General features: G+C 37.4%; 1 protein-coding gene across 1 annotated transcript; it reads left to right on the forward strand.

Moving 5' to 3' along the window:
• The first annotated feature begins 213 nt into the window (after window positions 1–213).
• LOC114215402 (glycine N-phenylacetyltransferase-like) lies at window positions 214–9713 on the forward strand. Its single transcript, XM_028111387.1, has 5 exons — window positions 214–291; window positions 3099–3206; window positions 6524–6650; window positions 7478–7649; window positions 9311–9713. Exons 1-5 carry the CDS (start codon window positions 214–216, stop codon window positions 9711–9713), a joined length of 888 nt encoding a protein of 295 aa, XP_027967188.1.
• The last annotated feature ends 5094 nt before the right edge of the window (window positions 9714–14807 follow it).

The raw sequence follows: 14807 nt of genomic DNA on the forward strand, positions 1-14807 counted from the left end.
AGTTTTGGAAAGATGCACCTGTGATTTCTGCCAGTCTTATTCTTCCCAGGAGTTAGTGAGGAGTTCAGTGAATGGGGCACCAATAAAACAACAAGAATATAGGTCTGACCATTAGTTAGAACTGCCTGTTGTGTCTGTTTTGTGTCTTTGTATGTTTTCCATTGCTTCGCATTCCTTAATATTTCTTGTTCTTCTCTTTAGGTTAAGGCCAAGATGTTCCACTTACAAGGCCCACAAGTGCTACAGATGCTAGAGAAATCCTTGAGGAAGAGCCTCCCAGAGTCCTTAAAGGTGACAGAACATTCTTGTGGGGCGGGGGGGAAGGACTAGCAAATGCCCATGAAAGAAGTAGGGAGGAAAACAAGCATTCTCTGAGCACCAACTCTGTGCCAGGCACTCACTCGTCTTACATCTCATTTAGCTTACATCACCTAACTGGAAGGGAAGTCTGTTATATCCATATAACCAAAGAGGAAATGCAAGCACAGTTTTAAGACTTGACCAAGATCACACCACTAGTGAGTGGCAATCATATGATTTAAATCCACTGTGATCTTTGCTGTGTGATTGATCCAAAAACATCTCTTTGTGCCATTCCAAGAATTATATTATATAACACTGGAAGATTTCCCAGAATTTCACAGTTGACTGAAATAACACATTAATGTTTAACTTATTCTTTCTAAACAATCAAGTGCCTGACAAAAGTTAACCATTATGATTCTTCTTTGAAATTAATGATAGGCCAATTTCTATTTTGTCAAATTCCAAAAGCTTATGTTTAATATGGGATGAGATAGAAATTTTATTTTAGAAATGGATCAATGATTTTGTATATAAAGAGGTGGGGGTTTTATTGGGGGGGCAATAATATATATTGCAAAGGGACTAGAATATTACAGGGATAAAGAGGGCCACTGCATTTTAATAAAGGTATAAATTCGCGATGAAGACATTAAAAATGCTTAAATGTATACACGTAACAACAGAGGTTCAAAGGACATGGCACAAAAACCAATAGAACTGAAAGAACAAATAGATAAACCCATATGTGTAACTGAAGATTTTAACACTCCTAAGTAATTTAGAGAATAGGCAGAAAACTTATAACCTATATAGAAGACCTGAAAAATACTATGAACCAACTTAATTGACATTTACAGAATACATCCCTCAACAATAGCAGAATACACATTCTTTCCAAGTGCACACGGAACGTGTACAAAGATCACATTTTCAAGACTTTTTAAAGAACTGAAACATAACAAGTATGTCCTTCAGTAATATGATATTAAACTTTAAAAAACACTGGAAGGTATCTAGTAAAACACTCAAATTTTACAAATATACAACACATTTCTAAATAAACCATACTTCAAAGCCGTAAGGAAAATTAGAAAATATCTGAGTTGAATAAAGATGAAAGCACAACATATCAAAAGTTTTGGGATGCAGCCAAAGCAGTGATAAGTGGGAAATATATAGCATTAAGTGATTTCTTGAAAAAAATAATGGTCTCAAATCAGTGTTTTAAGTCTCCACCTGAAAAACCAGAAAAAGAAGAATAAATTAACTCCAAAGCAAACAGAATTAAGGAAATTATAAAAGATAAGAGCAGAAACCAATGAATTTGAGAGGAGAAAACCAATTAAGAAAATGAATCAAATCTGGCTCATTGAAAAGATCAATAATATTGATAAACTTCTGACTCAGAGAAGCATAGGGAAGACACAAATCAAATCAGGAATGAAATAGGGGACATTAATACCAATCCCATAAACAATATAAGGATAATAAAGACATACCATTATCAACTGTGCCCATAGATTTCACAATTTATGTTCTGTGGAAAGTAAAAATTACCAAGAGTCACTGAAGAAGAAAAATATAACCTTTATCATCCTGTATCTACTGCAGAAATTGATTTCATAATTTAAAACTTTCCAACAAAGAAAATACCATTGCTCAGATGGCTTTCATGGCAATTTCTACCACACATGGAAGGAAGAAATAATATCAATTCTATGCATACTCTTGCAGAATAGATCAGAGGAGGAAACACTTCCCAACTCATTTTATGAGTCAAGAATTACCCTAATATCAAAACCAGAGGTAGACTTTATTTAAAAAAAGAGAGAACTAGAGAACAATATTCCTCATGAACATAGATGCAAAAAATCCTCAGCAAAATACTATCAAGTCAAATCCATCAATATATCAAAAGGATAATACATTATAACCAAGGGGAGTTTATTAGGAGACTGCAAGGCAGGTTCAACGTTCAAAGATCAATGTGTATATCATTGTATCAATAGATTAAAGAAAAAAAGCCAGACGATCTTCTCTTAATAGGTGCAGAAAAAAAACTGAACTGGAGTTCTTTAATATGATGGATATTATGCAGTCCTTAAAAATGATTATATAAATTTGTGTTTTTTGACATGGAAATATGCCCATAGTATAGTGTGTGTGTGTGTGTGTGTGTGTGTGTGTGTGTGTGTGTGTGGAACACGTGTTAAACTAATATATATTAGTTAATTTCATTGCTTAAAAATTGTATGTGTATTTGTCAATAAATGAAATAAAATGGAAAGATACAACACTAAGTTCTACAATGTGATAGTGGATGATTTTTAATTAACTTATTTATCTGAATGGTTAATTGTATTCATATAATGTTCTCATGGTTTGACCCCCAAACCTCCTTCTATTTGGAGTAATAAAGTGGAATCTGAAGGTGATTTAAACCACATGCCCTATCAGTTGTCACCTTGATTTCATAGAAATAATCCTTGTCCTGGGGCGCCTGGGTGGCTCAGATGGTTAAGCGTCTGCCTTCAGCTCAGGTCCAGATCCCAGGGTCCTGGGATCGAGCCCCATGTTGGGCTCCTGGCTCAGCGGGGAGCCTGCTTCTCCCTCTCCCTCTGCCTCTTCCCCTGCTTATGCTCTCTCTCTCTCTCTCTCTGTATCTCTGTGTCTCAAATGAATAAATAAAATCTTAAAAAAAAAAAAAGAAATAATCCTTGTCCTGATCAAACAAGGCACTGTACCGTCCTTTCCCAATGAGCTGACCCCCCGATTTTCTTGGGATGGCACAGGTTTATGGGACTGTCTTCCACATGAACCAGGGAGACCCATTCAAGCTGAAGGCCCTGGTGGACAAGTGGCCTGATTTTACAACAGTGGTTATCCGCCCTCAGGAGGAGGTAAGGTGCCAGATGTGGAGTACATTTTTGTGTTCTTATTCGCTATGTGCCTACCAAGCACCTGGCAATGTGGTAGACCTAGGGGATATAGAAATGAATTATGTGATGGTGAGCAAGTCCCTGTCCTCAAGAAGCTCACAGCCTGGAGGAAAAGATAGATAAGTGAATAAATTACAACATGGAGTGAAAATGTACAAAAACATATAAGAACATACAACATACAAGATATAAGCAGTACTATCCAAGAGATGATTAAAACCACAGATGTCAGGGTATGCAAGTAAAGGATCAGAGGGCCTTCTAGGTAGACATTTCCCCAAGACTGGATTTTGAAGATAAATAGGTCTTTGGCAGGCTGACAAGAATAGAAGGTGCATTCTAAACAGAAAAAATAACACCTAAAAATATGTAGAGGTAAATATGAAGAACGTTAAGAAAATATAAAGAACAAATTGCAATGCCTTTATTTAGGAATATATTTTCAGTGCCAACTTTTAAAGATCACTCAAACTAAGCAGTTAACACATTTCAAATACAAATATAAGCATATTGGAAAATATAAAGTAAAAATTTATGCATGCAAAATATGTAATCATATATCATCTTAATATAAAATTTACAAATAAAATTTAAATATATATAGTGCTTTTCAAAAACACTGAACTAAGCAGATTACAAAAATGAAGACATTTACATTAATTATTGAAATAAAAAATGAAGCTATGAGTGCATTTCTGTGAAGCAATTTCTAGCTATTCTACCCTTGTTGGGTAGTTGTTTCCTGACTCCTTCCTTCATCTTCAAAAATACTCAACTCTCATTTGTTAAATTTGAGAAGATATTTTTGAACAAATTTTGTGTTTCAATGTTTTGGGGAATGCAAATTATTTTTTTAAATAATACTGCATTGTGGTTTACATTTTATTTTTTTTAATTTTATTTTATTTATTATGTTAGTCACCATACAATACATCATTAGTTTTTGATGTAGTGATCCAGGATTCATTGTTTTTGTATAACACCCAGTGCTCCATGCAGTACGTGCCCTCCTTTACCCATCACCAGGCTAACCCATCCCTCCCACCCCCCTCCCCTCTAAAACCCTCAGTTTGTTTCTCAGAGTCCATAGTCTCTTATGGTTCATCTCCCCCTCCGATTTCCCCCCTTCATTTTCCCTTTCCTTCTCCTAATGTCCTCCATGCTGTTTCTTATGTTCCACAAATAAGTGAAACCGTATGATAATTGACTTTCTCTGCTTGACTTATTTCACTTAGCATAAGCTCCTCCAGTCCCATCCATGTTGATGTAAAAGTTGGGTATTCATCCTTTCTGATGGCTGAGTAATATTCCATTGTATATATGGACCACATCTTCTTTATCCATTCATCTGTTGAAGGGCATCTCAGCTCTTTCCATGCTTTGGCTATTGCAGACATTGCTGCTATGAACATTGGGGTGCATATGGCCCTTCTTTTCACTACATCTGTGTCTTTGTGGTAAATACCCAGGAGTGCAATTGCTAGGTCATAGGGTAGCTCTATTTTTAATTTTTTGAGGCACCTCCACACTGTTTTCCAAAGTGGCTGTACCAACTTGTATTCCCACCAACAGTGTAAGAGGGTTGCCCTTTTTCCACAACCTCTCCAACATTTATTGTTTCTTGGCCTGTCAATTTTTGCCATTCTAACTGGTGTAAGGTGGTATCTCAATGTGGTTTTGATTTGAATTTCCCTGATGGCTAATGATGATGAACATTTTTTCATGTGTCTGTTAGCCATTTGTATGTCTTCTTTTGAGAAGTGTCTGTTCATGTCTTCTGTGGTTTACATTTTAAAGACATCATGTGTCCAATAAGGGGTTAATATCCAAAATATATGAAGAACTTATACAACTCAACATCAAAAAAAAAAAAAATAACCCAATTAAAAAATAGGCAGAGGACCTGAACAGACATTTATCCAAAGAAGACATACAGATGGCCAACAGACACAATGAAAGATGCTCAGTATCACTAATCATCAGGGAAATGCAAATTAAAACCACAATTAGATATCACTTTATACCTATCAGAATGGCTCAAATGAAAAACACAGGAAGTAAGTTTTGGTGAGGTTGTGGAGCAAAAGGAACCCTTGTACACTGTTAGGAATGTATATTAGTGCAGTCTGTATGGAAAACAATAAGGGGGTTCCTCAAAAACTTAAAAATTAAATTACCATATGATCCAATAATTCTACTATTGGGTATTTACCCAAAGTAAGTGAAAATAATAATTTGAAAAGATATATGTGCCCCTATGTTTATTGCAGGACTATTACAATAATCAAGATATTGAAGTAATCCAATTGTCCATCAATATATGAATGGATAAAGAAAAAGTGTTTTTTATATATGTATGTATATATAATATATATATAATGAAATTTTACTCAGCCAAAAAAAAAATGAAATCTTGTCATTTACAACAATGTGAATGGACTTAGAGGGTATAATGTTAAATAAGTCAGTCGGAGAAAGACAAATACCACATGACTTCACTCATATGTGGAATTTTAGAAACAAAACAAATGAACGAACAGAGAAAAAAGAGACAAAAAATAGATTCTAAAATACAGAGAAAAAAACTGGTGGTTGCCAGAGGCGGCGGGGTTGGGGTGGGGGATGAGTGAAGGTGAAGAGGATTAAGAGTGCATTTATCGTGATGAGCACCGAGTAATGTACAGAATTGTTGAATCATTGTATTGTACACCTGAAACTGATAAAATGTTGTATATTCATTACACTTAAATAAAAAATTTAAAATAAAAAATAAGGACATCATGTGCCTTTCTTTTGTGTAGCTATATCACATGTAAGTGAAAATTCCAATACAAGGTTACCTGTGTCAGTTTCAATATTGTTATGTTTATAATCCGTATGTTCTGAGACTCTTTTTTTTTTTTGAGACTCTTTTAGATAGAATAAGATTTACTCTTGCAATGGAAGCTTGCCTTTCACAGTAATTTCTTTCTCCTGAGGATTACAGAATTATAGAAGAATGCTTTCTAAACCGGTGTACATTTGGTTGATTTGAAGTTGTAACACAACATATAAATACCTAGTTTAGCAAGTTTTTCTTAACCATAAATTGAATAATTGATTAAATCCCTGACTTGCTCTCATGATTTAAATGATTCAGGAATAATGATAATACATCAAGAAAAATATCAATATTTATAAGTTTATAAAATAGCACAGTATAATGAAATACAAAGGCCAAGTATTCTAATCACTAGGTATATTCAATTTTATTTATTCCACATTACCTAACCAAACAGGAAATGACAGATGATTTTGATCACTACACCAACACCTACCAAGTCTATTCTAAGAATCCCCAAAACTGTCAAGAATTCCTTGGTGCATCAGGTATCATCAACTGGAAACAACATTTGCAAATCCAAAGTAAGTAAGGGATCTGGGATGTGTGCTGGCTTCTGTGACTGTTCATGGCTACACCTGCAGGGTCACTTTTCATCCTGAGAACACTCCCCTACAGCCTTTGTAGGGGTAGGAAGCTCTACCAAACCCCACTCAGCTTGATGTTCATTCTTTGCACCAGCTGCTATCCCAATTCAAACATTGCAAACTATAGACTTGACACAAGGAACTGTGAGTAATGGAATTTCTTGTTAGCTGAGGATTCATGATATATTTTGCAGACATATTCAGGGTCCCTTAGGGTGATAAGGTGTGAGAGCAGAGCTCTCCCTCTGGCTTTCCATTCTTAGAATAAGAATGACAGTTGTGCCAGGGAGCACCTCCAGGTCACAAGAACAACCCTGGGTGTGAACATGCCCTCCAGAGTCAGATTCTCTAGGGTGGCATCCTTGCTCTTCCTGTTACTTGCTTTGTGATTTGAGCAAGTGATGTAACTTATCTATTATTCAGTTTCCTCATATGTAAAAATAATGAGGGTAGTAAAAGTACCTAAAACATAGGGTCAATGGAAGAATTAAATGTAGTATTAGACCAATATGTGGGCATGAATTATGTGCACACTCAAGGTTGGTTACTATTTTTAAGATACCATTTCTCATTGATTTCACAGTGATATAGTCAGGATGTCTAGTATTATCTGCTTGCATACGAGTGACTTAGGAATGGTCACATGGTTAATGGCAACATCAGAAGCAACACTGCCTGACTTTAAATTCTGTATATTTCCACCAGCAAGCTTCTGTAGCATCTACATGGGCAATTATTTCTCACCTTACCTTACCCCTGTCTAGGTTCTCAGTCCAGCCTGAACGAAGTGATACAAAATCTTGCAGCTGTTAAATTGGTCAAGGTCAAGCAAAAACAAGGCATTATGTATATGTTGCCCGAGACAGCAAGTAAACTGCTCCCTTCCTTGCTGGAGGCAAAGAACTTACCTCTTAAATCTGGCAGACGCAAAGTCATGTGAGTTTGAAAAAAGATGCTCTGCATTACTCTCATCTTTCTGTATGGAAGTGGCCTCCCAACTTCTTTCCCTATGTTCACTCTTGCCTCCTTATAATCCATTTCCAGGGTGATCCTTTTGTACATGGATTATGTCAATTCATCCACTTAAAAGTCATCAGTGTTTTTTCTTTTTTTTCAGCTCACATGCCCATTACAGACATTTAGGGTCCTATGAGACCTGCAATCCACCATCTCTTGGACTTCATCTTGTCCCTCTTGCTTCCTCCTACCAGCCAGCTTTGGTCTTTTTTCTGTGACTTGATTTCACACACTCACACATACTTTTGGACCATTGCATCTGTTCTTTCCCTAAAATGTCCTTCCCTCTGATCTTTGCATAGTTGCTTCTTTCTTGCCATTCGTTCTCTCAAATGTCATTTCCTTAGAGAGTTCTCCGCAGAGCAACCTAAAATCACCCCTTCCCATAATTCTTCATCACAAAACCCAATTTTTATTTTCCTCAGTGCACTTATCACTATCTGAAATCAGCTTATTTGTGTATTTATTGACCTATTTGTTGTTTGATTCTTCCCTTGCAACAATTCAAACTCCACAAGATCAGGGGACACTCTTTATATTGTTCACCAATAAGTTTTCAGTAGCCAGAACAGAAAACAAAGTAGATGCCTCATAAATATGCAATGAATTTACTTCTCAGAGCAAAAGTTTTCCAATAAAAAGAATTTAAACATATTATATATTTCCCTCCACTTATGCCTGAATAGAATTAAAACTGATACAGGGATTTGATCTGGAGATGTCCAATCCTATGGCCCTCTTGTGTGTTAATATGCCTGGAAAAGCCTTATTCACACTGTATTGCACCTTACATCTGAAAGACACATCCAAATCTATAATCTCATTTGATTGTCTTGCCCATCCCATGAGATAGAGAAGGTAGGAGACATTATCCCCATTTTCCTGATGGAAAACAGGTCCAGTTGATGAAACAGCTTGTTCAGGTCACATGGATGGTTAAGGGCATAACTGGGGCTCATGTCTACATTTCCTGCTTCCACATTGTGGGCTCTTTCCAGGACACCTCCCCAACACTTCTCCACCACTGCAGTAGCCTTCAGACTTCAATGTTCTGTAAGACGGGGGCTGCCTGCACTCCACATCCCTGCCTCTCCCTGGACTTCAGCTCTCCCACAGTGGCCAAGGAGAATCCAAAGATTCCAGGATTACAAGATTCCAAGTTCTGGCTTCATAGCTTGCTAGCATATGCTTTGAGGCACTTGCTTATTTTCTGCTTACCTATTCTTATGTGTAGAACAGGAATGTTATCAATTCTCCCATCAATAAGTGGAGAGTAACAGCAATGTTGACAAAAATAATGCTTTATTTTTGTGTAATTCTTATTTTTTGTGTGGCACAAGTCCTAGGTACTTATCATGTGATAGCTCTTATACTATTTAACAGAGGTGCTGCTAATATCACCACTGTGTTAATATCTCCATTTTATAAAAAGATTATGAATTCATGCAACCTGGCTGCAGAATTTATGCCTTTACTGTGTTCCAATTTGCATTGTCTGAAGACAATTTTGGGGAAAACAAATATAATACTCCACAGTATGTGTGATATTATGGGGTGCTCTTTTACCTTGTTCTCAACAGCAACCAAGAGATGTTTAAACTCTCCTCCATGGACGTTACTCACGCTGCCTTGGTGAATAAATTCTGGCATTTTGGGGGCAATGACAGGAGCCAGAGATTCATTGAGCGCTGTATCCAGAACTTCCCCACCTTCTGCCTTCTGGGGCCCCAGGGGACCCCTGTGTCTTGGAGCCTGATGGACCAGACAAGCGAGATACGGATGGGGGGTACTCTGCCTGAGTACCGGGACAAGGGTCTCATCTCCTATCTCATGGATGTTCACATCCATGCTCTGGACAAACTTGACTACCCTACCTATTACCATACATTTGTAACCAACAAAATCATACAGAAAATGAGTCACAGTCTGAATCATATCACCTTGCCCTGTGACTGGAACCAGTGGTACTGTGTGCCTCTGTGAAGCAGTCCTGAACACAAAACAGTGTTTGGTGGGCTGATGTGGCAGGAAGAGTGGATGGTGGGCAGAGAGAAAGAATAAATTGTAATTAGCAGTGAAGTGGTGTGTGTTGTCTGGGCTCTGGGAAGCAGTACAAATGGTCAACAGAACCACCACAGTCCCTGCTCTTAAACCACTCATGGACTCCCCTTTGGGTCCAGCAGACCTGGCATGGCCAGACCTTCCTGTAGTGGACCCTGGTCTTGTTCAGTTTCCTACAGTGACACTATTCAGCTGCATTCTGCCCTAATGCTTCTCCTGGAACTCCTATCTTACAAGCAGAGTATTGCTAATGAGCATATCCTGACACTTTTGCCAAGATGTGGCATTATCTTAAGGGTATAGTGTAATTATCCTCTCTCTTTTCTTTACCCTCCCTCTCCCGGCCCCCCCACCCTCAACCAGGTTCACTGAGGTATAACTGACAAATAAAATTGTAATATATTTAAAGTACAAAACGTGGTAATATATACATATATACAAATATACATTGTGAAAGGCCTCCTGCAACCAAGTTAATACTTTCATTATTTCATATACTTACTTTTGTGTGTGTGTGAGAGAACACTTAAGATCTAATCTCTTAGCGATGATGGACTCTGAAAAACAAACTGAGGGTTCTAGAGGGGAGGGGGGTAGGAGGATGGGTTAGCCTGATGATGGGTATTAAAGAAGGCACATTCTGTGTGGAGCACTGGGTGTTATACACAAACAATGAATCATGGAACACTACATCAAAAACTAATGATGTAATGTATGGTGATTAACATAACAATAAAAATTTTTTAAAAAGATCTAATCTCTTAGCAAATTTTAGTGACACATTACAGAATTACCAACAATAATCACCATGCTATATATTAGGTCCTTAGCACTTAACTCATCTTAAGACTGAAAGTTTGAACGCTTTTACAAGCCTCTCCCTATGCCATCCACATCCCAGCCCCTGGCAACCACCATTTTTCAAACTCATAGAAACCACTCATGTTTCTATGAGCTCGACTTTTTTTTTTTTTTTAAGATTCCACATATAAGTGATACCATAGTATTTGTCTTTATCTGTCTGACTCATTTCACTAATATAATGCCCTCCAGATTCATCCATGTTGACACAAATGGCAGGATTTCCTTGTTATTTTATGGCTGAATAATATTCCAGTGTGTGTGTGTGTGCATCACATCATTTTTATCCATTAATCTGTCAATGGACACTTAGCTTGTTTCCATAAGTTGGCTGTTGTGAACAATGTGGTGAACATGGGAATGCAGAAAACTTTCCTAGGTAGTGATTTCATTTCCTTTGGATCTATATACCCAGAAGGAGGATTGCTGAATCATATTGAAGTTCTATTTTTAATTTCTTGAGGAACCTCCACACTGTTTTCTATAGTGGCTGTAATGATTTACATTCCTACCAACAGTGCACAAGTGTTCCCTTTTCTCCACATCCTTGCTAGCCTCCTTATCTCTTGTCATTTTGGTAACACAAAACCTGACAGATGAAGGTAATATCTCACTGTGGTTTTGATTTGCCTAACCTGATGATTAGTGATGAGCATCTTTTCATGTACCTGTTGGCCATTTGTGTGTCTTCTTCAGAAAAAATGTCTTTTCAGGTCCTCTGCTCATTTTTTGGTTGGATTATATGGGGTTTTGTTTTAGTTTGCTCTTGAGCCATATGAGTTCCTTATATATTTTGACATAAAGTCTATTTGGCCTGATATAAGTAAAGCTATTCCTGCTCTCTTTCGGTTTCCATTTGTACTGAATATCTTTCAGCTTGAAGAAATTCTTTTAACATTTGTTGTAAGGCTGCTCTAGTGGTAATGAATTCCTTCAGCTTTTGTTTGCCTGGGAAAATCCATCTCCCCTCAAGTTCTGAAGGAAACTTTCATGGGTAAAGCAGTTTTTAGCTGGCAGTTGTTTTTCTTTCAGCACTTTGAATATATCATTCCACTCCCTTCAAGCATGCAAGGTTTCTGCTGAAAAAAATCTGCTTGTAGTCTTATTAGGGTTTTCTTCTATGTAAAAGTCACTTTTCTTTTGCTGTGTTTAAAACTCTTTGTTTTTACTTTTTAACAATTAAATTATAATGTGTCTTGGTGTGGATCTCTTTGGATTATTTTTACTTATTTATTTTTTTGGTTCTCTTTGGGTTTCCCGGATTTTAGTGTTTGTTTCTTTCCCCAAGTTTGGGAAGTTTTTAGCCATTATTATTTTGAACACATTTCTGTGCTATTCTCTCTCTTTTCTCCTTCTGGGATACCTATAATAGGCATATTGGTCCATTTGATTGTGTTCCATAAATTGGTTAAGCTATTTTCACTCTTTTTAGTTATTTTTTTATTTTTGCTCCTCTGATTAGATTATTTCCACTGACCGATCTTTGAGTTTGCTGATCCTTTTCTCCATCTGATCTTGGCTATTGTTGAATCACTCTATTGAATTTTTCAGTTTAGTTATTGTGATTTGTTTGGTACTTTTAAAATATATTCTGTCTTTTTATTGAAATGTTCACTTTGTTCATGCATTGCTTTCCTGACCTTGGTGAGCATCTTTATAACCATTATTTGAAACTCTCTGTCAGGTAAATTACTTATCTATGTTTCATTAAGATTGGTTTCTGGACATTTATCTTTGTTTGTTTGTTTGTTTGGAACATATTCCTCTATTCTTTATTTTCCTTAACTCTCTGTACTGGTTTTTGCACATTAGCTAAAACAGCCATGTCTCCCAGTCTTGACAGACTTGCCTCATGTAGGAAATAATCTTTGTCAATAAGCTTGACCTGAGCCTTTATTTTCCTCAAGCCTCTGTGTTTGTGCAAACCCCTGTCTTTGCTTTTTGTGGTTTCCAGGAGATTAGGGAATTGCCCACATGCCTGTTTAGGCTCCCAGAGAACTATTATGTGCCAGCCCCTTCAGCTTCCAATGCAAGCTAATTAGAAGCCCAACCTCCAGGCAGCACCTGGAAAAGTCAAGATATTACAATCTAGCCCCTATCAGAGAGAAACTGGGAACTGGCTGTTTTTGCCTACTTACTCTGTGCTAAGCCAGAGGGGATAGCCTCTGGGAATGCTTTTGTAAGAGCTACCTCTTTATTTTGTGTGTTCCTGAGGGATTCATGAATGCTGAACCTCTTTGGTTCCCAAAGCTAGGTAATTTAGAAGTCAGTCCCTCAAAGGGCAGCCTTAGAAGATGAGGTACTAAAAAAAAAAAGGATAGAGATAAGGTGATGAGGTGGTAGATCTGTAGACAAACTCCTTTCAGGAAGAAGCTGGAGCCTTTGTTTTATTACTGCAGTTATCCGAGGAGAGAAAGCAGAAGATATATCCACCAGCTCTTTTAGGTTGCTGGGAATATCCCAGTGAGCTCCCACATGTAAGTTGTTTAGAAGCCAGAACCTAAGGCAGCAGCTGGGAAAGTATATGGTCAAATCCTTTCCAGGGAGAAACTGGGAGATGGCATTTTGCCTGCTCCTTCTATGCTGAGCCTGGAAGGGATAGCTGCAAAAAAAAATGCTCACGCACCCATTTTAAAACTGCTTCTTTGTTTGATGTGGCCCTGTGAGATTCATGTATGCCAAGCCACACTGGCTCTCAGAGAAAGGTGATTTGGGGGCCTATCCCTTGTGTGGTAGCCTTAAAACTGGGTACTAGATATGTGGTCTAGCCTTTGCTTCTCAGGAAGAAACTGGGAGTTGGGGGTTCCCTCCTGATTGTAAGGTTCTGTGCTGGGGTGGGGTTTATGGCAAGCATAGCTTAGCCCTTCCTATCCATTTCATTGTGACTCTTCTCATTCACCTAATGTGTAGAAGTTGCTCTGCAAGTTTCTGGATTTCTCTCAGAGGGAACTGCCCCCTCTGAGTGTGTCCCTGGGAGGAGAGAAGGTCAAGAGCCTCACATCCCACCATCTTGGTGACATCACTCCTGACCCCCTTTATTTACTGACCAAAGTGTGTCCTATCTCCTCAGTAGGTGTTGTGAAGTGCAACTTTCACTAGTAGCCCTTTGATCTCTGTTGAATAATCATGTTAACATATTATGCACATAAATATATGATATCAGGTGTATATGATCCTCAGGGTGTTCTTAAGAGAAAGACTGACTAGTGGTAACATTTTCCTCACAGAAACCCCAAGAGAGTGAGAACAGTGTTATCTTTCTTGAAAAGGGTCAATTTCCATCCTGATAATCACCCTGCTATAAGCAAATTTTGTGTTTGATTGTGGAAGTTAAACTAGAGGGTCCATCAGTTGGAAGACATTGAGAGGGGATAGTGGGCACAGTCTGTCTATAGGTCTATAGATAATAGATGAATCTACATATATATTTGTGAATATGTTTATAGATCTCTCTCTTATATATATGTGTGTGTATATTTATAGATCAATATATAAAGAGATCAATATATATCAAATGACAAATATTCAATTGTACTAATATATCACATTTACACAACCTTTACTTAATATGGAATGCTAAAGTTCCTATTGTGTGCCAGGGACTATTCTAGGAATTTGGACACATACTGAATGAAACAGATCCCTTGAGGAGGTTACATTCTAGTAATCACCTATTAATATAAAACAAAACACATCAATAATATTATATAAACACTGCGGGTGGAGCAGTGTAGTGTAGTGATTAAAAGTACATACTATGGAGCTGGACTCTGAATGAAGATCACAGATCTGCCTTTTGTTGGCTCTATAAAGTGGGGGAAATTATTTAATATCTCTGTGTCACTGAATTCTCATCTTTAAAATGAGGGAAAATGACAGTTCCCAAATTATAGGTGTATTGCACAAATCAAATGAATGAGAAAATATAAACAAATTGGAAAAATGTCTGGCACATATTAAGCACTCCAAAAACATAAGTTGTAAGTTTTAGTATTAAGCACCAGGATAGGTGCAATATGGACTGAAGATTATCTTTATAAGGTGGGGGGGAGGGGCGGGCAGGGAATGGTTAGCAAATTGGGTGGAACCAGGCTATAAGATGTCCAGAGTATAATTTATAAATTGGATTCAAAATAATTGGGTACCAATCTAGCA

The sequence above is a fragment of the Eumetopias jubatus genome, unplaced genomic scaffold (genome assembly GCF_037043125.1).
Source record: "Eumetopias jubatus isolate StellerSeaLion01/CBP00866 unplaced genomic scaffold, mEumJub1_p1.0 scaffold_13, whole genome shotgun sequence".
In the NCBI taxonomy this organism is placed as follows: domain Eukaryota; kingdom Metazoa; phylum Chordata; class Mammalia; order Carnivora; family Otariidae; genus Eumetopias; species Eumetopias jubatus.

What these genes read in the sequence shown, in the direction of transcription:
- LOC114215402 (XM_028111387.1), top strand. Translation starts at nt 214, where the DNA reads ATGTTCCACTTACAAGGCCCACAAGTGCTACAGATGCTAGAGAAATCC. An exon ending in GCCTCCCAGAGTCCTTAAAG is followed by an intron (nt 292 to 3,098) that starts GTGACAGAACAT and finishes GGGATGGCACAG; the next exon opens with GTTTATGGGACTGTCTTCCA. An exon ending in TTATCCGCCCTCAGGAGGAG is followed by an intron (nt 3,207 to 6,523) that starts GTAAGGTGCCAG and finishes CTAACCAAACAG; the next exon opens with GAAATGACAGATGATTTTGA.